This window comes from Carcharhinus amblyrhynchos, chromosome 9, assembly GCF_965287045.1.
Source record: "Carcharhinus amblyrhynchos chromosome 9, sCarAmb.v2.hapA, whole genome shotgun sequence".
Taxonomy (NCBI): Eukaryota; Metazoa; Chordata; class Chondrichthyes; order Carcharhiniformes; family Carcharhinidae; genus Carcharhinus; species Carcharhinus amblyrhynchos.
Genome location: NC_137332.1, coordinates 15,295,905 through 15,321,991, shown reverse-complemented (window position 1 = coordinate 15,321,991; position 26,087 = coordinate 15,295,905). Strand labels below are relative to the sequence as shown.

General features: G+C 40.8%; 1 protein-coding gene across 1 annotated transcript in view; it reads right to left on the bottom strand.

Annotated features, from left to right (window-relative positions):
• The window catches only part of hfm1 (helicase for meiosis 1), a 126,688-nt gene that overhangs the window by 13,269 nt on the left and 87,332 nt on the right, over positions 1-26,087 (bottom strand). The window contains exons 26-33 of the mRNA XM_080196461.1: positions 15,790-15,875; positions 12,799-12,882; positions 12,327-12,484; positions 8,393-8,496; positions 5,323-5,484; positions 1,754-1,843; positions 191-324; positions 18-100 (exon numbers count right to left, since the gene is read on the bottom strand). Of these exons, the coding sequence (XP_080052587.1) occupies positions 18-100; positions 191-324; positions 1,754-1,843; positions 5,323-5,484; positions 8,393-8,496; positions 12,327-12,484; positions 12,799-12,882; positions 15,790-15,875 (901 nt within the window). The remainder of the gene's footprint in view (positions 1-17; positions 101-190; positions 325-1,753; positions 1,844-5,322; positions 5,485-8,392; positions 8,497-12,326; positions 12,485-12,798; positions 12,883-15,789; positions 15,876-26,087) is intronic.

Here is a 26,087-nt window from a genome sequence, read left to right as displayed (position 1 = left end):
TATGAATATCGCTTTACCTAGGTAATGTTGACAATTGAGGTTTTGCCATGAAAGCAAACTGTTGAAGATTTACAGGCCCTAATTCATTTATTGTCTGTATCTATTACAAGAAAAAGAAAATGCAATGTTTAACTCTTTTGATCTTTACAAAATAACATTTTGAAACTTTACCGTGACACTGTAATGTTACCTTTAGTCGTTTAACTGATGGAGCAGATGAAGTCTCACTTCTGCTTTTAAGGTCACTGAGATAGGAAGAAAAAGTTGTTGAAGTTGTTGCTTGCAATGTAGCGCAGCTCCGTCCAACTGATACACCAGATTTACCTAGAAAGACATACCATGCATTAGGGGAAATAAATCACAAGTGCACTGAAAAACAGAAATCAGTTAAACTAAAGGAGGACAAATTCTTGGAATCTAGTGAAATGTATTGAAGATCCTGGGGAAAATGGGCAAGAAAGAATGGAATGAAGAACAAAGAAAATTACAGCACAGGAACAGCCTTTCAGCTCTCCAAGCCTGCACCGACCATGCTGCCTGACTTAAACAAAACCCTATCCTTCTGGGGACCATATCCTCTATTCCCAACCTAGTCATGTACTTGTCAAGACACCCCTTAAAAGTCACTACCTATCCTCTTCCACTACCTCCCCTGGCAACGAGTTCCAGGCACCCACCACCCTCTGTGTAAAAAAAATGCCTCATACGTCTCCTTTAAATCTTACCCTTTGCACCTTTAACCTTGCCCCCCTAGTAATTGACTCTTCCACCTTGGGAAAAAGCTTCTGACTATCCACTCTGTCCATGCCTCTCATAATCTTGCAGACTTCTATCAGATCACCCCTCAATCTCCATCGTTGCAGTGAGAACAAATCAAGTTTCTCCAACCTCTCCTCATAGCTAATGCCCTCCATACCAGGCAACGTCCTGGTAAATCTTTTCTGTACCCTTTCCAAAGCCTCCACATCCTTCTGGTAATGTGGCGATCAGAATTGAACACTATATTCCAAGTGCAGCCTAACAAAGGTTCTATAAAGCTGAAATATGATTTGCCAATTTTTAAACTCAATGCCCCAGTTGATGAAGGCATGCATGCTGTGTGCCTTCTTGATTACCTTCTCCACCTGCATTGCCACTTTCAGTGACTTGTGTACTTGTACACCCAGATCCCTTTGCCTATCAATATTCCTAAGGGTAATACTCTTAAGGATATCAATACTTGTAAGAGGGTCTCTTAAGGGTAATGGAGGCCCTAGAATTTACAGTCCTGATAGTAAATCAGGTGAGTGTTGGTAGACAGATGTTGAGATACCAGCTATATTTCCTGATGTTGGTCTTATGAGACCCAGCAGATTTTAGTTCCTGGGTCTCATTTATATGACCTTAATCAAACTTCTGCTCAAAACTGATGGGAAGCGGTCACTGACGTGAGTGTAGTGTCAGGCAACAGGAGGTTGGAAACTAAAGGAATGACACTTGGGTAAGTTATGGGGCAAGAGGAAGAAACCAAAGCCAGGAGAAGCTGAAACTCTGTGGCTAGGAGAAAAACATTATAAGACTTACCTTTCTGGGCTTCTTTCCGCAACAATTCTCCTTTCTATCAGGTTGGCCTTTAGCAGGAAAACACCCACCCAACGCAGGCAGGGTAAAAATATCCCCAAGAATCTTAAATTACATTAGGAGTGGAAATGTGCTGAAATATTTAACTAAATATATGTTCAACAGTTATTAATGTCTGTTTATTAGCACTTACAACATTCATGACCACACTTGTCTTTATTCTTGCAGTAATGGTTACAGACTCTTTTTCCAGGTTCAGTGTAGTTACGTTCACTGGTAGATTCTGTATTTACAATGTGGAATACAATGGAGACAAGAAAATTTAGTGTGAAGTTAGTCTCAAATGTCAAAAGCTTACCTAAGAATAAAATAAAATGCTTCTTGCGAATATCTGTAACATATTGAAGATTATATTATTTCCTGAAATGATTTTGCAATGTGCTGACATTTTACTATAAAATGTTTTGTTGTATGAATGATTGCAGAGACCTTTTAAACTCTCAGATTGATCTGTGCTCAACACATGGTCTAATTAATGATGTAGTGAGCAGTGGCTGGACAACAGAACAAAACCTTGTCTTTTGTTTCAGTAGCTAGACTGAGACACTATTAAAACAGGTCAATACTAAAAAAAAAGCCATGTACAAACTCAGAATGTGCCCCCTTGAGTCTGGCTGTCTGATACCAGGTGTTTTGTCTCGCGTGCACCAACACCTAACCAACAAGGCAAGCAGCAATAGTCTTTTTGAACATACATTAAGAGAACGAGAGTGCTGAATACATTCAGCCTGTGGATTTGGAAGGGAGCAAATGTAAGCCCACTATTTAAGAAAGGAGGGAGAGAGAAAACTACTTCATCAGTAGGGAAATGCTAGAATCTATTATAAAGGATATGATGACTGGATACTTGGGGAGGTGATGGCCTAGTGGTACTATCATTAGACTATTAATCCAGAAACTCAGCTAATCTTGTAGGGATTCGAGTTCAAATCCCATCACGGCAGATGGTGAAATTTGAATTCAATAAACAATATCTGGAATTAAAAATCTACTGATGACCATGAAACCATTGTCAATCGTTGGACAAATCCATTTGGTTCATTAATGTCCTTCAGGGAAGGAAATTTGCTGTCCTTACTTGGTCTGCCAAGATGTGACTCCAGAGCCACAGCAATGTGGTTGACTCACAACTGCCCTCAGGCAATTTGGGATGGGCAATAAATGCTGGCCAGCCAGCGATACCCATGTCTCACACATGAATATTAAAAAAAAGGTTGGATTGGACAGAGTCAACATAGATTGTTTAAAGAAAAATCATGCTTGGCAAGCCTGTTGGAGTTTTTTGAGGGTGTTATAAGCAGGATAGCTATGCAATAACCAGTGGATGTGGTGTATTTGGATCTTCACATGGCTTTCTACAGGATTAGTAAGCAAAATTAGAGCATATGGCATGGGAGTAATATATTGACATGGATTGAAGATTGGTTAATGGACAGAAAACAGAAATCAGGGATAAACAGATAATTCTCAGGTTAGTAGGCTGTGACTAGTGGGGTACCACATGGATCAATGCTTGGGCCCCAGCTATTTACAATCTATATCAATGATTTGGATGTGGAGACCAAATGTAATATTTACAAGTTTGTGGATGACTCGAAACTTGGAGGAAATGTGAGTTCGAGGAGGATGCCAAGAGGTTTCAAAGGGATTTGGACAGACAACAACATGGCAGATGGAATATAATGTGGGAAAAATGTGAAGTTATCCTTGGTTGGAAAAACATAAATGCCGAGTATTTCTTAAATGGAGAGAGACTGGGAAGTGTTGATGCCCAGAGGGACCTGGGTGTTATTGTCCATAACTAACATGCAGGTGCAGCAAGCAATTAGGAAGGCAAAAGGTTTGCAAGAGGATTTGAGTAAAAGAGTAAGGGAGTCTTGCTGCAGTTGTATAGAGCCATGGTGAGACCTCACCTGGAATACTGTGTGCGGCTTTGTTCTTCTTATCTAAGGAAGGATATACTAGCCACAGTATATAGGGAGTGCAATGAGATTAACCAGACTAATTCCTGTGATGGTGGAATTGTCCTATGAGGAAAGATTGGCTGGCACAGTGGTACAGTTGTTAGCCATGCTGCCTCACAACACCAGGGATCTGGGTTCAATTCCGACCTTTGGTGACTGTCTGTGTGGAGTTTGCACATTCTTCCTGTGTCTGCATGGCTGTCCCCAGATGCTCTGGTTTCCTCCCACAGTCCAAATATATGCAGGTTAATTGGATAGGCTATGCTGTGATGATACTGTGCCTTTAAGAAATGTATTTTAACCAAGTTTCTCTGCAGGAGGTTTCAAGCAGGCCCAAGCATTTTATTGGAGCCATGATGTTTGTAGTTGGTATCATTTATTTTTGCTGAGGCAGTATAATTGACATCATGTTTATTTTTAATCTGGAACACAGCAAGTGGAGACACAAATTTAGTTGCGACCTTTGGAGGAGCTGAAGTTGGGGGCATAAACAAAAAGTATTCAGGAATGTACTCTCTTTACCAATGGCCTTCCAACAGAAAGAGTTAGAAATAATTTGTGGTGTTTTCATAAGATTGTGTAAATTTGCAGTTAATGAATTTGAGTTCACCCACTCTCATTTCACTGCAGGTGAGGTCTTGGTAGTGAGCCTTTAATCTTTCCTTTCTGACATTTCTCATTACATGTAGCCCAGGTCTAGCTGTCCTATACTCCACAGACTTTCAATGTGATTTATCATTGTGGAGGAAATTGTGGATGAAAAGGAGGTTTAGAAAGCATTAGAGCTCATTTTGAGGAATATTGGCTTACAATGGATGTTGTGGAACACAACGAGCTCCTGCGTGAAAAAGGGAATCTGAAGATATTGTGAAAAAAGTAGAACTGGTTGCCCAAATGTTGCAAGGTGCTGATTTAGTCACTTTTGTCCATTTGGCAGACCACATTTTCAATTCATTTTTAGTGAGTGCATTTGGGTGATTCCAGTGTACCACAGCAAGATACGGTTATTGAGTCCTAACATAGCCACTTCTCTAGGAAAATGTTAAGAGTGGTATGCATGTGCTTTAAATACTTGGGTCATTCATAAAACTCAGCTGCTCAGTGCAAAATAAATAAATTCTTCTCCCCTAGTACGTATGCATACCTCAATAAATGGAACAAAGGAAACATCCACAGGCTGCATTCCTGATGTGCACACACCTGACCCAAGTTAATAGAATGCCTGGTACCCACTAATTTATCATAGAGATACCTGGGAAGACATCACCAGCCCCTATGAGGCTCCATTTCACTCGTGAGAATAAGAACAATAGGGAGAAAAACAGTAGGCTGTTTTTGGGGATAGAATGGAACTACCAAAGGAATTCAGTTTTGAACTATTTGTGAAAAGTGAGCACAACACAGGCAGGCTGTCCATCTGCCAGATAATATCTACCTCCTTTCTGTCTTAACAGGACTCTGATAGGCACAGCTCCAGATTCCTCTGGGCAGACAAGAAAGTCCCTGACAAGAAATCTATTAAACAACTCCAACACCCCAAATAGGAGGACAGGTTATCTGTTTCAAAAAATTTGTAATTAATACGCCTTTAAGGAATAATTTCCTGGAAGATGCCCTTGTCAAAAATAGTCTTGCTTTCAGCCCTCCCAACTCAAACAAACATCTTTCCTGTAACAAAAATTCATGATTCAAACCATTTTTTATGCTGACCGACCCCAAGAATTAATCAAAAACATACCGTTAACTACACTGATAGTGGAAACCATTAATGATTTTTCTGTCTTGTTCTGCTTTGCTGATTGAGTGTGCTGTACATTAGATTTTTCATGAATAATGTGAGTTCCAAACCTCTTTGGCCCTGAATAAAAGGCTGAATACTTCTGCTGAATGTCCAACCCAACTAGATGGAAAATGTAAAAAAAAGTAGCAATTTGTTAATACTGTGTGTCAGCTCTTATTCAATTACCTACTTGACCTACCAACATTATGCCTTCCCTCATGTCACTCCATATGATTAAACCCACTACGTTGAGGACTAACAGCTGAGGATCTGTGCTAGGTGGATTGGCAGCAGGAAACATCCACCAGAATCATTCTCTCATTGTAGATTCCACTGCTCATCCACCTGGCTCTGAGCTCCTGTGGTGACAGTGAGCCCTTTTAAACCATTTCCAGACTGGCCAAAGTGTCTGTACAGCTACCCAAAATCAGCTGGGTTGCCAGGCTACTGCTGTGGTGCAGTCCAAATAATGACTCACATTATCAACATGTGTCTGCTGGCTAAAGTTGAAGGTGGCTTTAAAAAAACTCCATCTAGCCACTGACAAGGCAATTGCTTGGCTCTTTGACTATGCATATGCTTAATAAATAAATAATGTGTATGAGCAAAACCTAACAGCCGACTACTAAACCCAACGAATTGAAACATGGCAGCCTCTAAATGTGCCTCGCACAATGGGGAATTCAGGCCAGGTGAACAGGGTGCCTCTGCAAATGCTTCTCCACCCCTCTCATTAGGCAAAACAATTGCTGGATTTCTCAACTGGGGTGATGTTTTCACCTGACTGATACATGTAAATCAGGTACCTTCCCACTGAAGAAAAACTCCAGAAGGCATAATCCCAGTGTAAATACTAGACGTCAGATTTTTTTTTAGTCCCAATGTGTCTCCAAAGTGCCTCGCACAGACTTTAAAAATGGAGGGAAAGATGCAAATCTATTATTTCCAGCACTGACAATTTTCATCAACAGTGATAAGGGGGCGGTGGGTTGAGAGGCCACACGCTGCTGTCCTGATGTTGCTGGCACTATTGCAAAGTCCCTGAAGAAAACTATTAGAGGACTTGGCAGGGCTGTTTCCTCTGTCTGGAAAGTCTAGAACTAGGGGTTATCATCTCAAGATAAGGGATCTATCATTGAGGATTGAGATGAGGAGAAACTTCTTCACTCAGAGAGCTATGAATTTATGGAGTTCTCTTCCCCGGAGGGATGTGAGTGCTTAGTTGTTGGGTACATTAAAAACTGAGATTGATAGATTTTTAACACTAAGACAATCAAGATATGGATATAGGTTGGGAAAGAACAGTTGAGGTAGAAGATTAGCCGCAACTTATTGAAGGACACAATAATTTGAGGGCTCATTTAGCTTACTCCTGAACCTATTTATTATGTTATGAATCAAGAGAGATATGCCAACCTTCCCCAGTTCTTGAGTTTAGTTCACAAGGGTTCTCATAAATACATAAGTAAGGTAGGATTCTCTGTGCCTAATGACTATACTTACATAAAAATCACCTTGAGAGATGTGGGTTATTTCCAATTATGAAAAATCACATTAATGAGAAGTAAAAACTGTTACTTACACCTGCTTCTATCTTTGTTTCTATATAATTGTGCTGTTGAATAAAACAATTAATCTGGGGCCTGACAATTCACTGGAATGGAAGGGGTCTCAGACTCAGCCACATTGCTGTTGGAGCACTGATTCTGGAAATACCACCCCCAAGCCTGGTACCCAGTATTTTTGCCAAGGGGGATGGTGTGGGGCAGGGGAGGTGCAGCGGGTTGCAGTTACATCTCCACGATTCACGGAGGCAATTTAATAGATAAAACTGCAGCAGCCTTCAACCAGATCAAATTTTCATTAGTGGGATGTGGGCTTTAGACATTTGAGCAAAAGGTCTAAAGCTGCTGGAGTAATTTGGAGATGTAGGGTACCCTTTGGGAATGTTAAAAGTAGAAATGGATGTGTTTTTAAAAAAGTGGATAATTAAAAGTCTATAAGTTGCAACGAAGGGTGTGAGGGACGATGGGGAGTTAGAAGGAGAGATAGGTTGAAATGGAGGATATGAATGGCCATGGAGATGGGTGGAAGGCATGATATGGCATGGAAGAGATGTTGGGAGTGTGTGGGGGTGAGGGGGCATGAGGGCTAGAGGGCCATTTTTGGTTTTGTTGCATTTTTTTACAACTGGGATGAAGTCCCAGTGGACCTTCCACTCAGTTCACCTCCACACCTGGCAGCCCTGTGGCACTGTGTACGATTAATACCTCCGCCACAAGGCCTGTATTCTTTTCAATATCCATCAGTTGTTTCTTGATACCACGTGTAATTTTAAAAGGGACTTTAAACTGAGGCCTGGTCTGCATTCTCACATGGATGTTAGAGATCCCTGGCATTATTTCAAAAAAAAAGGGAAGTAGTCCCTTGTCTTGGCCAATATTTATCTCCAATCAACATGACAAAAAAGTTGTTACTTGGTCATTATCATAATGCTGTTTGTGGGAGCTCAATGTGCATTTCCTCAATTACGACAGTGACTACAGTTGAAAAGTGCTTAATTGGCAAGTATTTCGGGATGTCCTGAGGTTGTGAAAGACTCCATAGAAATATGAGTCCCTTTTATATCCTGAACTCACTTCGATGCTGATGGGGGTTTTTATAAATTTAGGTTTCTGGAAATAGAGACTGAAAACTTCTCCAGTCAACAAAAATGCATATTAAAAAAAAAGCTGGTGCAAGGAACCATGCTGTGAGAGCAATGTGAAACAAAGGAATAATTGATCTGAAGATTAGTTGGACAAAATGAATTACTCTAGGTAATGATGTACTATGCCAGAGTTCTGCTCCAAATAATGATTCATAATGGTGGGTATTGTATTTTAAAATAGCTCTTTTTAACAGATGAAGAAAGATTACAACAGCTGAAAACTCTCTTAAAGGGTCTGGTGAACCCAGTTGTCAAAATTGCCCTTCTTGAAATATGGATTAATGAAAACTACACTTTTACAACATAAATCTGACTTACCGTATTCAGAACTGATAAGATTAACACTTAATTCTTCACCTTTAAAGGCTCTTTTAACTTCAATTTTCTTTGTCCAGCTTCCTGATTTCAGCAGAGCTGAATCCCTAATTAAAAAAAATCAGGATCAGCATCCTGGTAACCTACTCAAGAACATAAGAACTGAAGAACTAGGAGCTGGAGTAGGCCATCTGGCCCCTCGCGCCTACTCCACCATTCAATACCGGCTGATCTTTTTGTGGACTCAGCTCCACTTACCTGCCTGCTCACCATAATCCTTAATTCCTTTACTGTTCAAAACTCTATCTTTGACTTAAAAACATTCAATGAGGTAGCCTCAACTGTTTTACTGAGCAGGGAATTCCACAGATTCACAAGCGGGTGAAGAAGTTCCTCCTCAACTCAGTCCTAAATCTGCTCCCCCTTATGCCCCCTAGTTCTAATTTCAACCGCCAGTGGAAACAACCTTCCTGCTTCTACCTACCCCTCATAATTTTATATGTTTCTATAAAATCCCCCTCATTCTTCTAAATTCCAATGAGTATAGTTCCGGTCTACTTCGTCTCATAAGCCAACCCTCTCAACTCTGGAATCAACCTAGTGAATCTCCTCTGCACCCTCTCCAGTGCCAGTATATCCTTTCTCAAGTAAGGAGACCAAAACTGTACACAGTACTCCAGCACCTTACACAGCTGCAACATAAGCTCCCTGTTTTTAAACTCCACCCCTCTAGCAATGAAGGACAAAATTCCATTTGCCTTCTTAATTACCTGCTACAGCTGCAAACCAACTTTTTGCGATTCATGCACAAGGACACCTAGGTCTCTTTGCACAGCAGCTTGCTGCAATTTTTGTACAATTTAAATAAAAGTCCATTTGGTTGTTATTCCTACCAAAATGGATGATCTCACACTTACCAACATTGTCCTCCATCTGCCAGACCGTTGCCCAGCACTTAAACTACCTATATTCCTTTTGCAGACTTTCAGTGTCCTCCGCGCACTTTGCTCTACCACTCATCTTAGTGTCATCTGTGAACTTTGACACACTACACTTGCTCCCCTACTCCATGTCACCTATGTAAATTGTAAATAATTGCAGTCATAACACTGATCCCTGAGGCACACCACTAGTCACTGATTGCCAACCAGAAAAACACCCATTTACTCCCATTCTTGGCTTTCTGTTAGTTAACCAATCCTCTAACCATGCTAATACATTACCTGTAATGATGTGTACCTCTGTCTTACGCAGCAGCCTTTTGTGTAGCACCTTGTCAAATGCCTTCTGGAAATCCAGATATACCACATCCAAAGGTTCCCATTGTCCACTGTAATGTCCTCAAAGAATTCCAGTAAATCAGTTAAATATGAACTGCTTTTCATGAACTCATGCTGCGTCTTCCCAATGGGACAATTTCTGTCTAGATGTCTCGCTCATTCTTCCTTGATGATAGATCTTGATGATAGATTCAAGTACTTTCCCCACTAGCCAGCCTATAGTTACCCGCCTTGTGTCTACCTCCTTTTTATAAACAGTACCATCACATTTGTTGTTTTCCAATCTGCCAGAACCGCCCAGAGTCCAGTGAATTTTGGTAAATTACCACGAGTGCGTTTGCCATTTTCCCCACCATTCCTTTTATTACCCTGGGATGCATTCCATCAGGGTGAGGAGACTTGTCTACCTTTAATCCCATTAGCTTGCCCAACACTACTTTAATGATAATGACAGTTTCTAGGTCCTCACCTGCCCTAGCCTTCTTGTCATCAATTTTTGGCAAGTTATTTGTGTCTTCCACTGTGAAGACTGACACTTGGTAAGGGACCACTCAGTGTGGTACTTAGGCATATAGAACAGGAAGATTATTTGTTTCATTTTGAACTTTAGATTCTCCTCCAAGATCCCACTTGAAATTGAGTAAGGCAGCAGCAGATAATGAAGGGATATTAGATCAATCAGTGAGGCCCCAATGGTACCTCAATGCCTGGGTAATATTTCTCTTTTCCTGACCTGGAACTGCACTGACTGTTCTTTCTGGCTACATATAATCGCATATCCCCCAGGAATATGGTGGTCAGGCCCTGGGTAGTAGTGGTAATTGCTCAAAAATAGAGCACCTGCTGGGATTCTACACACTATCCCTCTGTAGGATTTATCGGCAAAAACCCCAGTCTTCTCCAAAGCCTTCAGTAGTACATCAGTTATGATATGGGGGTGCTTCTGCCACTTCAGCAACATTCCCAGCTCTTCTGATTGCACTGCAGTACTGGCAGAATTTCCCACTCTGCAGGGCAGCCTATTGCTTGATGGCAGTCCATTTAGCAGCCTTACCTGCAAACTAAATGACACTTGCAGCCTAGCAAATTGGGTTGTGGTTCTGGTTTGGGTTGTGTTGGAGGTACCCCAACAATATATCACTGCAGGTGATTTTCACAGTAACTTCATTGCAGCTTTAACGTAAGCCTTACTTGTGAATAATAAACAAACTAAATAAATAGAGTGTTTGTGATTTAGCTGATATTAGACATGGACCTCTATGCAAACAAAATAATTTTGGTTTTATTTTTCAAATTTCTCACTACTCTTCCTCATTCTTAAGCCCTTCCAGCACTATATTTGGGGTAATTTTTGCCCTCACTGTTGGTGAGCTTGGAGGTGGGTAGGGCATGTGATTAGGGTGGCTGTTGGAACCCTGTTGCCTTCCTGCCCTTGCTAGCTTTCCAGTCACTTTTCCACCATGGTGGGTAAACCCAAGGTGAAAAATCACACATCCAGCTTATTACATCTGGTATGGAGGGTGGGTTATACTTCACTCAAGGCTATTCAGTGCTTGATCAAGAGACTTACCATCGAGAAGGGGTGTGGGGTGAAGGGGCTGGGGGCGGCAGGAGGGTTCAGGGTGGGTGCTGAGAACCACCCCCCCCCCCCCCCCCCCCAAATACCTGACTCTCTACAGCCCCCACATTACTGGCCTGGGTTGCTTTGTGACCCTGAGATTCTGGTAAGTGTTTTTCCTGCAGCAACCACAGTTTCCTTTGTGTTGCTGCTGAAGACAAGAGCTGTCGGTCACTGTTCGGCTGCCAGCTCTCGAATGGTGAGACTTCCAAAATCAGGGTCTTGGTTCCAGGGGAAGGCCCGCCTGTGACCTTGTCACTGCCTGATTGGCTTATGGTTCAGCAGGCCTTTCTGAAAAGAATCACATGGCTCTTCCAATGGCAGATGAGATTCCTGTCATCTCAAGGAGATTCCTCCCAAAGTATCCCAGCTAAGAAGATAAATATGAGACTCATTTTCACACCAAAACTAGGCAATCCAGTTCAGCAATCAACAATCAGCAGAGAAACAATACTAGTGTCAACATAAATGCAGGTAATCAAAATATTCTGTGAGTTATCTTTAAATGACCTGTGGATCAAAGCTATTTTCCAAGGCTATCTTGGTAACAGTAATGACTTATCCCACAATTTCAAAACTGACAGTCCTCTTGTGGCATATTTATTCTCACTGCAGTCTGCTGCTGCCTAATAAACCTACGGAGGCAACCTCAGGCTCTGGAGAAAGTACTATACTGAGTTGTCAGTCATCTCAAAAACAAAGTTTTGTCTGTATTAGATTAATAGATTTAAATCTTTATTGTTAATGTCACCACACAAGGGGTTAATAAACTCAAACTCAAAGAGAAAATGGGTCTGATGCACATTCAATGTGGAATCCAGACAGGTTGCTTGGATGGGAATTGACGGGAGTGTTGCATATATATCAGAAGGTTTATGAGTGGTTCTTGGCAAACAATAGATGGTTTTAATACCTAACGTTGATTGAATGCAGACACAGGATTGAGATTTTAAACATGAAAAACACGTCTTGAAAAATTCACCATTTCCATGTGTTTAGCTAATGGTGCACTAGCAACTTAATAAATTTAGATACTTGCGTGATTTTTTGTTTGTAAACAACTTGATTGTCTGCATCTCCTATGATTAGTGAAGTGTGGTGATTGTCTGGTGCTGTTCTCTTATTCCGCAGCTGCTCATAATTTGTTAAAGTAATTGTCACAATGATTTCTGCCACTGAATCATGGTATCTTGCAAGCTTCAAAAGAAAAATATTCCAAATGAATGAAGTAAGGATTCGTTTGATATTCTACAATAATCAAGCATAGCTAAATAAATCTCAATGAGAGAAAACTTTCTACGATTTGCAACACGTTATAAACAGAAAGAATAAATGATTTCACTGTAAATAGTGAATGTCAAAATCTTCCCGAATGCAATGAATTTAAATGATACATAATTACAATTTTTGCAACATACAATAATATTAAGGAATCACTCCAAGTATCATTGGTCATCCATCTGATTGCAAAATAAATCCTACACCACTAATAATTACAAAGGTGAGATCACCTGTTCAACACTGAGCTCATATTTCGGGAGATGAATGACAGATTCTCTTATCTGATTTCCAAAAGGAGGGTGTCTGTTCACAATCTACAAAAATAATAATGACTATATGATTCTCCTTTAGTAGAGCTCATACATTTTATTGCATTATGATCAATGTATGTTGATGTGTAAAAATGTTAACAATATCATACGTAATATATCACTATTATGACATTTAACTACATTAACATTTATAATTTCCATGACATGCATTTTTGATTGCTTTATCAGAATTATATGAGAGGACAATGGGTCATTTCAACAGTAAATATGCTGGTGAGCAGAATTCTCATTGTACGTTCCTTGTGTGTCAAGGTGCATAATAGGAGCAAATGTGTAAAACTACCCCTTTACATTTACTTTATAAAATATTTTTAATACATCAAAAGAAATGTTGATTGATGGAAAGAAATGTTTTTACATCCAATTTTTATCAAAGTTTACCTTGATTGCGGTACAACTTGTCTACTAAATATAATCTTTATTTCTTTTTTGTCAGAAAGCAAACAATGCATTGGAATTTACAGAATTCAAATGTTCTTAAAAACTTGCAACGCAAGATTAGATTTTTGTTGAATATTATGTTTGGGACGACGAGAAAGCTGCTATAGAAGAATGTGGCAGTTGGAAGAACATAAGCAATAGGAGCAGGAGTAGGCCATTTGGCCCCTTGAGCCTGTTCTGACATTCAGTAAGATAATGGGTCATCAGTTGGTAGTACAAAACTTGAATTTGCTGAAAGAAGAGACATGCTATTGAGGATTTTTGTCTTGTGCTCATCGGGATGGCTACACAAGATAAAACAACAGTAAATGGAACAACAATTTATATTGCATGAAAAGAGAATGCTGGTTGGTTGGCAGATAGACTCTGAATGGTAGAGGCATTGTTATGGAGACTGCAGCAGAGAGTAGTTAACTGCCATGCTGTTGAATAAAATTCACACTAGGCAGGTCAGCTCTAATTTATCAAGGCATTGCCATGGGAAGTGAACCAGGAAATGGCTTTCCCATATGCTTCTGTTTGGATTGAAAAGGTGTAGTGCATGGACATACTCCTCAGTCTGCAAATGGCAGATCCTGTGTGTGAATATATGTGGCTTCCAGCCACAAAGTCATGCATGCTAGAAGTCACACATATATATATTTATTATATATATAGATATATCTTGTGTAGCTGTCCTGATGAGTGCATGGTGAAAAGCTTTAATAGCATGTCTCTTTTCTCAGCAAGATCATGGCTGATCATATTGTAGCCTCAACGTCACTTTACTGCCTGCCCTCCATAACTCCTGACTTTCTTGTCAGTCAAAAAACTGTCTAACTCAGCCTTCAATATATTCAATAATCCAGTCTCCACTGCTCTCTGGGGAAGATTCCGAACACTAACAACCCACGGAGTGTTGAAAGACTCTTCACCCAAAGGCCACGGGTTCTAGTCCCATACTAAAAAACTGAATTTGGGTAATATGATAATTTATGGGCCCTTACTGCTCAAGGAAAATGTAACAAAGGGAGCTTTTGGACTAAAGTAACCCAGCTGGTTCTCGAACATTGTTCAGGAAAAGAGAATCAGCACCCCTAATCAGCACCCCTACCTGTTCTGCCTACACATGCTTGCAGTCCACACTTACCAGTTGAATATATGATCTCAGGTCAACTATGAATAGATAATAAATGTGACCATACCAGTACTGCAATCTGAAAAATGGCAATCTGGTAATGCGATCCAGAAGCTCTTCTAATAGCTTTGTCAAACTGACCTTTAAAGCAAATCTTTGGTTCAAGCCACTAAGAAAAATCCAATAAAATTTAAAAGACACAACAAGGTTTAAGTAAAAATACAGATACAGAGTATCTTCTCTTTCAGTCATGGATATGAAAAAATATATGCCCTATTCACGACCCAAAAATATTTTGAACTTATTTTCTATTCAAGATTTCACAAAAATCTCACAAGATTTTATGACCCCTCTTTAAATTTACAGTAATCAAGCAATATCTGTGAGACAGAGTGGTCATGAACACAGGAAAAGAGAGACGAAGATAAAGAATGCACAGGATACTCTAAGAAATGATGTGGAGATACCGGCGTTGGACTGGGGTAAGCACAGTAAAAAAAAATCTCATAACACCACATTAAAGTCCAACAGGTTTATTTGGCAAGCACAAGCTTTCAGAGTCTCGGTGCGTGAGGAGCGTGTTCACAAACGGCATATACGGATACAAACTCAATTTACAAGATAATGTTGGAATGCGCGTCTTTACAGCTAATCAAGTCTTAAAGGTACAGACAGTGCGAGTGGAAACAGGGCCAAGTGCAGGACAGTTAGTGAAATTTTACAAGCCCAGGCAAGTCATGGGGTTACAGATAGTGTGACATGAGCCCAAGCTCGCAGTTGAGATTTCGGCAGCTTTCATGACAACGCAGAGTCGCTGAGCAGAAACTGATAGCCTAGTTCTGCACACAAGAGGACGGCCTCAACCAGGATCTTGGGTTCATGTCACACTACCTGTAACCCCCACGACGTGCCTGCGCTTGCGAAATCTCACTAACTGTCCTGGCTGGAGACAATACACACCTCTTTAACCTTTGCTTAACCCTCTCTCCACTCACATTGTCAGTACCTTTAAGACCTGATTACCTGTAAAGATTCGCTTTCCAACCATTATCTTGTAAATTGAGTTTGTGTCTGTATGTGCCCTGTTTGTGAACACAGCTCCTTACTCACCTGAAAAAGGAGCCTGAGACTCTGAAAACTTATTCTGCCAAATAAACCTGTTGGACTTTAACCTGGTGTTATGCGATTCCTTACTGTACTCTAAGAAATAGGCATGGATACGATCGGCGCAACTTGTGGGCCGAAGGGCCTGTTGGTGCTGTAGTGTTCTATGTTCTAAATGCCAGGAATGTCTACTTATAGATGCAAAGAATTGATGGAAAAATGAATACCAGCTCCAATTCTCTTGCATTTGTGTCTTCTATCTTCTGGAATGTAGTGAGGCCTGCATTAACCATAGCACTGGACAGAGTAGGTCCTGTAAACAGATTAACAAAGGGAATTATATTGTTCATCTCGTTTACATAATACTTTAGAAATGCTTTGGATTTTAAATTTTATATGGAAATTTTATATTTCAGTAATGGCTACACTATACAAGATTTTGAACAGGAATGAATATAAGTGAAAATTAATTCCTCAAGTCTCGCATTTGTATTATTAAAAAATGAAATATCTTATACGTTTGTTGTTCTTAGATAGCTTGAAGTATCAATATTGTTCCTTGCCTGTTACCTACACTGAGCTGCTTTCTTAGAATTGTCTCCCAAGCAAATTGTTAATTTAACATGTTGGGTGAGAACCAGACTACTTAAGGAGTGTGAGACTAAGGGAGTGCTGGTCGTATTTATGGAGTACCTTTCAGTTTCTCGCAGCAAACTTCTAAGATCAAAAGAAATTAGTTGTTTGCACACTGAGTCCATCTTATGAGTCTCTAGTATGAAAAAGGGAAGTAGTCCTGGAAGTGATGCTCTACTATCTATCTGCACAGCTTTTCACAAGCTTCTTCTTCACTCTGTTTTTTTTTGTTATTCTTGGGTGTTCTTCTGTGTTTCTGTTAATCTGTGACTTATTTTCTCTTCAAGATTTTACCACTTTTTAAAATCTGCCTGTTATCCTTTCTACATTTTTCCATTCATTATTTTCTCCATTACATGTCTTTCTTTCTCACTGTGTATCTCTCTGCACTTGCAACTACCAATTATTGTCCCATCAATCTACTCTGTCAGTCATTAGCAAAGTGATGGAAGGTGTCATTGACTTGCTATCAAGCGGCACCTATTCATCAATAGGTCACTGATATTCAATTTTGGCTCCAGACTTTATCACAACCTTGATCTGGACATGGACAAAAGCACTGAATTTAAGAGTGAGACTGACTACCTGGACATCAAGACAGCATATGATTGACTGTGGAGCCAAGGAGCCTGAGTAAAATTTAAGTCAATGAGGATCTACTGGCTTTAGTCAAACCTAGCACAAAGGAGGTGCTTGTGTTTGTTAGAGGCCAATCATCTCAATCCCAAGATGTTGCTACAGGAGTCCATTAGGGCACTGTCCAAGACAATACTGCTTCATCAATAACTTGTGTTCCATTATAATGTTAGAATTATAAATTTTCATTGATGATTTCAGTATTCAATTTTATTCACAATTCCTTAGATAACAATGCAGTCCATGTCCACATTCAGAGAGACCTGGACAGTCTCCAGGCTTGGATTGATAAGTGATACATAACATTTGTGCCACATAATTGGCAGGCAATGAATACCTCCAAGACCCAAACGAGCTCCCATTGATATTCTTTATCCAATCTTCCACCAATGACTCCAGGGAGTCAACGTTGACCAGAAACTTAACTGGAGCAGCCACATAAATACTATAGCCTGAAAGCATAGGGTAGAGGCTGGATATTCTGCAGTAAATGACTCATCTTCCAACTCCCCAAAGCTTTTCCACTTCCCATAATGCATAAGTCAGGAATGTGATGAAATGTCCCAACATGGGAATACGACTGCCTCAAAATTTCCCTTCCAAGTCACACACATCTTGGATATGTATCGCCATTCCTTTATTATTTGTTGCTGGATCAAAATCCTGGAACTCCCTTTCTGGCAGCACTGTGGAAGTTTTTGATGAAATTTGTGAAAACTTGAATTATATATGTATAATTATGTGAAGGGTGTTTATTTTCAGGGAGATATGGTACTACGGGAAATCATCATGGCAGCTATATCTCAGCAAAATAAATTTGCTGCAATTTGAATGAACAGACAATGTTTCAGAGAAGACGTCTAATGATTGGTGAATAATGAATGTAGAAAATAACCAGTTAAAAACGGAAAATAAACACCTGTCTAACTAATCAAAATATTAAAATACATGGTCACGATAGTCATTGACATGACTACAGATATGAAACCTTTTATTACATTGACATATTTTTGTGAAATCACAAATAGCCATATATTAAATTAAAAATACATAATATGAACTGATAACATCTGTTATTGAGAGTATTGTGTTTGGGGATTTTGTCAGCATTGTGATATAAAATTCACAATACTGCAGAAAACAAATGTTTTCAAGAAATGATAGAAGTTGTGAGAAAGGTTAAAAAATAGAAGCAAATTTACAGGCTGGAATTTTACTGGCATGCCTGTCCTGTAATCGGGGCAGGCAAGGCTCGCAATACAACATTCGCCATTGGCCTCGGGCAGTATCTTACAAGCCTCGGATGGGCGAGGCAGTAAAATTTCAGCAACAGACACCAAAGGGGATAATTTTTGTGTTGTGTATCAGTTCACACAGAACAAAAGAACAGAAAAGCAAACCAACAACAACATGATCAACATCCCCTTTTGCATGTGTTACTGAGAGGAGGGGGTTTAATTTAAACAGCTCAGATACCCCCTCTCACCACCCATCCAGAAACAGAAAAGTGTTTTAAACTTGATTTTCCCCTTTATATTTCCTAACCTTTCAATTTTGTTGTGATGCAATTTTGATTAATAACTTCACAAAAAACTCATGTAGGATGAATACAACGCGTTAATTTATTTCTGCGCACACGCACACACACACAGACATACACATGCTGATGGCGAAGGGGTGGGGGTGGGAAAAGCTACATAGCCCCCTGTGCATTCATATAGTAAACAGAAATTGAGAAAGAGTTTCAGGACAAAGAAAGAGGAAAAAAATATTGTTTCACATGTTCAGAGTCCAGAATGAAAAATTCATCAATGTATTCCTTCACAGAGGTCAGCTGGTTGAAAACTGGCTAATTCATTTTTTCAGCGGAGATGATTTCCATGATGAGATAGACTGGCAGAGATTAATCAGTCTTGTAGGCGATAGTCTCAAAGGTCTGGTAGTTCCAGTGGAAACAGTGTAGATGAGCCCGGGCATTGAAACCTGGACAGAGTCCCTTTCCTGTCCTGCTGCTTGGTAGATGGCAGACTGAGTTTTGCAGCTCCATAAGGCAATATAATATGTCACATGGCTCCCACTTCTCCACTTTGACTTTGACAAAGGCTGTACATCACTTTTTCTGGATTCCTGAGATTGTTAATGTTCCAACCATTAAGTCTAAATGGGAGGTCACAGAATCTTTTATACTAGCAGAAGAATTTAATCTGGTTGGCCAGGCTTGGCTCATGAAATATAATTGGCCTTTGTGCAATGACCTTTGAATTTGGTTTTTGCAACCTACTCGGATCGTTAGCATCTCATCAGAGATTTTGAGGCACAAGTTTTGTGATACTGCCCAATAGCTCTAATCGTTCAAGGATCACAGCCAGACATGGATTAAGCCATTTTAAAAGATCTATTTAAAATTTTAGAAATTAGCCATGAGGATATAGAGTATTCATATATATTTTACAAAATGTTGACATGGTTTGAAAATACAAGGGGGTGGTCAATATCTACAGAGATGGCATGTTAACAATATTAAAATGTATTGAAATATACCTTATGGGCATGAACCTGGTTACGTCGCTGGTGAGGGATGTGGAAGATCTGAAATCACAATCTCACCAGCAAGATCTGCAACTTCTGGATCTTGAGCCTCTATTGGCATTTCTGCAAATGGCGGGATTGGGCTCAAGATCACCCCCCACAGTGTAAGGTCTTCACCCCATTATATGTGTCAGACCTTTATCTCTTGATACTAATGCTGCTTTCCACTCACATTCATTGTGCCTGACCTGAGCTGGCACTATTGTATCATTGGAGAGGTGTATATATGTTGGTGAGCATTATAACTGTAAAATGTGCAGGTGACAGATGGCAGAGATAAGTGAAGGTTTCTTAGAACACTCAATGCCAGCAACCATGCAGCAGAGAACTATCAAAGGTAGACGCAAGTAATGGTCAACTCTGGCCTGTTGATATGCTACCTGATGGGATGATTTCAGAGAGTAGTCCACCCGACAAATATGCAGCATCAACTTGTTGTCTTGGGCTGTGCTCTCCATGATCAATTTGTTTTTGACAGAAAGAGAGTGGCATCTTCTTACCCTGTTTGAGTGTGTATCCCAATAAAATAATACAGCTGCAAGCTTTTGTGAGTTTAAAAATAAAAGTTCTTTGTTCCCATACACTTACCCAACTGAAATACAACATCAGTTACACCCATTTTTATACCAAATGCTCACATACACAAATACTATTTGCATATTGCAATCATGCACATTTTACAGAGTATAGTTTGCTCAGCCTCTGCTATACGATCCCCAGTCTCCGTCTGGCAGGCCAATAGTTTATTGAGTGGTTTTGATACATTAAAGTTGAAGAGAAGGTTTCGTAAAGCAAAGGGTTCACAGCAGGTTGTGAAGTTTCCTTAGTTAAATTTCTTGGTTGGTTCTCAGGTGAACTTTAACTGAAACAGTTTATGTGCTCTGGCTGCCTGATGTCTTGCAGTTTTTTTCCCCTCAAGTCTGGTTCACAGATTGATTTAAGTGATGGTTCATTGTCTTTGGTGGAGCAGCCTGCACACAGCTCCTAGCTGATCTTTTAAATAGACAGAGAAAATATGGCCATCTTACGTGGCTTTTCTCAAGTTCAATGCCTTTTTCCAAATAAGGTGTGGTGATCATGTTGATTACACATCCTTTTTTGTGCGTTAACACCTCTGAGGGTTTGCGATTGTCAGAGTCTTTGTTTTGGAATGAACCATTCAAATCAGATAGTATCATTTTGATTGATTTCAGGAAAGGATGTCAATTCACGTCAGTGTAGAATGTTCTTTTTGTTCCCTCTTGAGATGGCAGAGTGGTTCTAATCCACAAAAGAAGTCAGATGACCATGGGCATTCATATTTTACAGTCTTTTTGTAATTAGTATTCTGCTGTAATCTGGAAGTATTATCTGGAATCTTTAAAGGATGGTTGAACAATCTATCAAAATGCTATTTCTTATGGTCATCCAAGGAAAGCACCAACGAAAGCTTCTTTTTACTGTGGCCCCTATTGGGATTTGTCAGAGTTGATGTGAAATTTGCAACCATCACTATGATATTAGTCTGAGTCAACTGCCTAAATACAAATAAAAATGCAATCAATGCGCAGTCTGTAACAAAATATAGGTATCTTGTGACTACCTTAGGTTCAGGTTTGCTGTGGTAGTAATGATAACCCTAAAAACTAAATATTAAGAACATCCAGTGAAATGACTGCATCAACATGTGAAATAAATGAGATTTGAATGTAATACTGCCTGTCAGTCCACTGGGAAAACTAAATAACCTGAGATCTTTTACTGTCTTGAAATTCTTCTTGAGAAGTTTCTTTTTAAATATCACCACTTATAGAGGCCTAAGTTCTGAAATTCTGTGGCCCCACAAGGACAGTTAATTTCTACCTCGGGGATGAGGAATTGGAGCAGTTCCTGGGCTACTTGGGAAATCTGCCATTCACTGCCTTAAATGGTCTCGGAACATTTGCCAACTCCACCAGAGGGAACCGATTACGTTCTGCAAAAGTGCTCCAGTGGGGACTGTAAATTGAAGGAATTAACATTTATGCTGTGTCCTTTCCAAGCTGCTTCTCAGCTGTTAAAGTGGCATAGTAGGCGTTGGCTTTGGCTGGAATTGGCAAGTTGACTGTCAAAAGAAGTTCTGAATTTCTCCACCAGCACAGGCACCAATTCTGTACACATCAGCCTGAATCAATGGTAGCATTCCAACCTCTGAATCAGAAGTTGTGGGCTGAAGTCCCACTCTTGAGACTTAACCATTTAATTCAGGTTGACATTTTAGTACGCTACTTAAGAGGCTTAGTATTGTCAGAAGCAACATCTTTAAGCTGAGATGTTTAACTGACCTCCCTGTCCCCTACCACTTGCCATTTGGTGGATGTAAAAAAAAATTAAAGAGGAGCCAGGGAAGTTCTTCTGGTGTCCTGGTAAACATTCATCCCTCAACCAATTCTAGGAAAATAAATTAACTGGCTACTTATCACATCACTACAATATTTAAATTGGCTGCTGCATTTGCCAATGTAACAACAATGATTACACTTCTTTGAAGTAATTAGTGTATAATGTTTTTAGATGTCCTCAGAATACCGAAGAGACCACCTAATTGAGAGTATATTTTAATTAGATGATTCAACATTGTATAGAAAACAAGTGTTATTTGAAATGGAAGGCATTTACTAATTCTTACAAATGATCTCCCTTTTCACAAAAAGAATCTATTACACCATGCATTCTGATCAAGTATAGAAAGATGTTGCCAGGAATTATCACTGGACTAGCAATCCAGAGACCCAGTAAAAACTTGCCCAAAAATGGACCAGGAACTCTCCCATTTTCATCCTAGTTGACACTTAGAATCAATCTCATAAAATTCCACCACAGGTCTGAGGCACTCAAGTCAGGTGATCCTGACCTATACAAGGAATCCAGATATGATCTATGGAGAACCATCAAAGATGCCAAGGGACAGTATCAGACCAAGCTAAAGTCCCAGGCTAACCACACAAACAGTCAAGTTTTGCCTGTTTGTTTAGGGTCCTCCCCATGAAACTTGCCCCTTTGTTTTTTTGGCAGAGTGTTGTAATACCTGGCAAGAAAACTGACCGGTTTCGCTGAAGAGAAATATGCTGGTTTTCCTGCCAGAAACAACTCCACCAATTTTTGGTAAGATTTAGTCCTGTGTCTTGAGGATTCCCATGTCTAGCTGCTGTCCTCATTTCTGTAGTGCAGGCACGGTTTTCCTCCTCCCCGGCCAGTTTGTGGGCTCACTCCTTGAAATGCATGAGTGTTGTGAGCTCAGGCATGACTCTAGCTGGTTGCACCTGCTCATGCTTATTGTGGTTTATTTTGTGTCATTGTGGCAATGATACAGACAGGAAGAGTGTAGATGGGAGCCATGAGATTGAAGATGGTGATGAGGTGTAGCAGGCTTGAGGAAGTTTAATGTGTGAGGAACATAGCAACTACTGGGGGAACAAGTTGATTGTGAGGTAGGAGAAGCAGGGCCTCCTGTTTGCTTGGCAACCCCGAGGGAGCTTAGTGAGCGGTTGAGTTGGGGGTGCGAGAGGGTCCAGAGGGGGACCTGGATTCACTTATCCTGCCTGAGTGAAGAAGACAGTTCACCTGACACTGCTGTCCCAATCCCCTATGGAATGTGTTTGTACTGACCAGGGCTGCCACTGCATCCCCAATGGGGGTGGGGACCTTGCTGGAAGGCCTTCTCCTGGAGCTGGAGTAGAATGTCCTGCCTCTGCTCTATTCCATCCAGCAGTCTGAAAAGTGAGGTGCAAACTTCATGGCTGCCATCCCCTGCAGTCATTCTGGAACAAGTGCTGCGGAGCAGTTTATACGGAGCTCCCCAGTGATTGCAGCAGTGAAGTGATTTGCCCACCCTGCAACAAGAGATAAAAAGCCACAGAAGCGATGTGATTCTCATGGGCACAAAAATGATTAATAATGAAGTATGAGGTTCAGTCCAAAATCATGCCACCATCATGAGCAGGAATCATTTGTTTTTCATGCCAGGACCAACACTCTGCCATTTTTGATAAGATTTCACCCAACATCCTGTGTTGTGGATTCTAATAACTCAATGTACTTCAGAAAAGTATGACAATGGGAAAGTTATAATCAGTAACTTTAATTAATTTATGATTTTTAAAATTCTTTCAAAGGATCTGTGTATAGCATTAGTTGCTAATCCCTAATTGCCATCTTCTTGAACTGTTTTAGTCTATCTGATGTAGGTACACCTGGAGTTTCAGTATTTTGATCAAGTGACAGTGAAGGTGATATAATTCTCAGATATGATGGTGTGCAGCATGGAGGAAAACCTGAAGTGGTGGTGTTCCCATGTGCCAGTTGCCCTTGTTGTGTTAGGTGGTAGAGATTATGGGGGAATTTCCCCAAGAAAGTATGATTTTGGGTGAGAAAATCAATGCAATTACTGCCAGCATGTCGGACATGAATTGGATCGGGATCTTCTCGCACTTAAGTCATATTTTGGGAGCGGGGCGAGTTTTGCACCAGACCTCAACATGGGGCCTCAACATGCTGGCAAGTCCAGCTTCACAGAGTTTGGGTGCTGTTTTTAAAGGATGCCCCACTTTCAAAGTGAAATTGAAGATCCCCTCCAACCATAGACATCGGGACCCCCAGCTCATTGAAGGCATGTTCCCCCCAACCTGCATAAACACAAATCACTGGCCTGATCCTCCCCCATCCCCTGTCTCAAACATATATTGCTGGTATTGGGACTCTCCCTAAGGTCCCCCTTCACGCCCTTCTTTCATGCTCTGCCCCCTTCATGCCCTCTCTGAGCAGGAGCTAGACCGAGTGTGGGGTTGGGAGAATCCCAAAGGGAGTTCTTGCTGGCGATAAAGGTGCTAGTCCCTTCCCCTGCAATTCTCTAACCCCGCTCTACCCCAACATGCTCTGCGCCGAGTGCAACAAGGTTGGAAATTCGCCCCCTGTGGGTTTGGAAAATGCCGTCTAAGGAGGCTTGGTAAGTTGCTGCAGCGTCTCTTATATATGGTACACACAGTTGTCACTGTGTGTTGATGGTGGCAGGCATAAAAGCTAGTGGATGGGGTGCTGATCAAGTAGGCTGCTTTATCCTGAATGGTGTCAAGCTTCTTGAGTGTTAGAGTTGCACACATCCAGTGTCTTGTGCCTTGTAGATAGTGTATAGGCTTAAGAGAGTCAGGAAGTGAGTTACTTTCCCCACAATCTCCAGCCTCTGACCTGCTCTTAGAGCCATAGAGGTTTACAGCATGGAAACAGGCACTTTGACCCAACTTGTCTATGCCACCCTTGCTCTTGTAGCCACAGTGTTTATACAGCTGGTCCAGTTAGGTTTCTGGTCAACAGGAACCTCCAAGATGATGGGGGAATTCAGCGTTGCTAGTATCATTGAATATAATTTTGATCCAGCATCAACGAAAGAATGATGTGTGGCTTGGAGGGGACTTGCAACGTGGTGTTTTTATGGGTGTGCTGCACTTGTCCATCTATGTGGTAAAGACTGAGTTTGGAAGGTGCTGTCTAAGGAAGCTTGGTGAATTGCTGCACCATATTTTGTATATGATACAGATGGTCATTGCCTGGCACTTATGTGGTACAAATGTTACTTGCTACTTATCAACTCAAACTGAATGTTGTCCAGGTCTTGCTGCACATGGATATGGACTGCATAGCATCTGAGGAATTATGTCCACCACCATTCACAATTGCATGTGGCAAGACTGCAAAGTTTTGATTTGATCCGTTGGTTATCAGATCACCCGACTTTATCTATCACATGCTGCTTCTGCTATTTAAATAGTCTGTGTGTTGCAGCTTCACTGGGTTGACATTTCATTTTTAGGTAGGCCTGATGCTCCTTCCAGAATGCCCCACTGCACTGAATTAGGGTTGATCCACTGATTTGATGGTGATGGTGGAGTGAATGATATGCCAGATTGTTGTTGAGTACATAGATGCACAGTTTTGAACTGTTAATATCTGTTCTGATTTTATCCTATTTAGCACAACTGTACTGTCACACACAATGGAGGGTATCCTCAGTATGAAAACAGACCTTTGTCTTCACAAGGACTCAGCAGTGGTCACTCCTACCTATAATGACATGGACAGATGTATCTGCAACAAGTAGATTTGTGAGGGTATGGTCGAGTCGGTTTTTCCCTCTTGTTGGATCCCTCATCATGTGTAACAGGAACAGTCTGGCAGATATATCCTTCAGGACTCAAGCAGCTCAGTCACACATTGAAGTTCCCTACACTGAATGCATTCTTTGCCCTTGCCATCCTCAGTGCTTCTTCCAAGTGGTGTTCAACATGGAGGAGTACTGATTCTTCAGTGCTCCTCCAGCAGAAGATTTCCTTGCTCGTGTTTAACCTGATGCAATGGGTCTTCATGGAATCTGGAATTAATACTGAGGACTCCCAAGGAAACTTCCTCCCAATTGCATACCAGTGTGCCGCCACCACCTCGTAGTGGATTTGTCCTATCGCTGGGACAACATGTACCCAGGGATGGTGATGTTGGTATCTGGGACATTGTCTATAAGGTAAGATTTTGTCAGGCTGTTGTGGACCTGGATTCACTTATCCTGCCTGAGTGAAGAAGATAGTTCACCTGACACTGCTGTCCCAATCCCCTATGGAATGTGTTTGTACTGACCAGGGCTGCCACTGCATCCCCAATG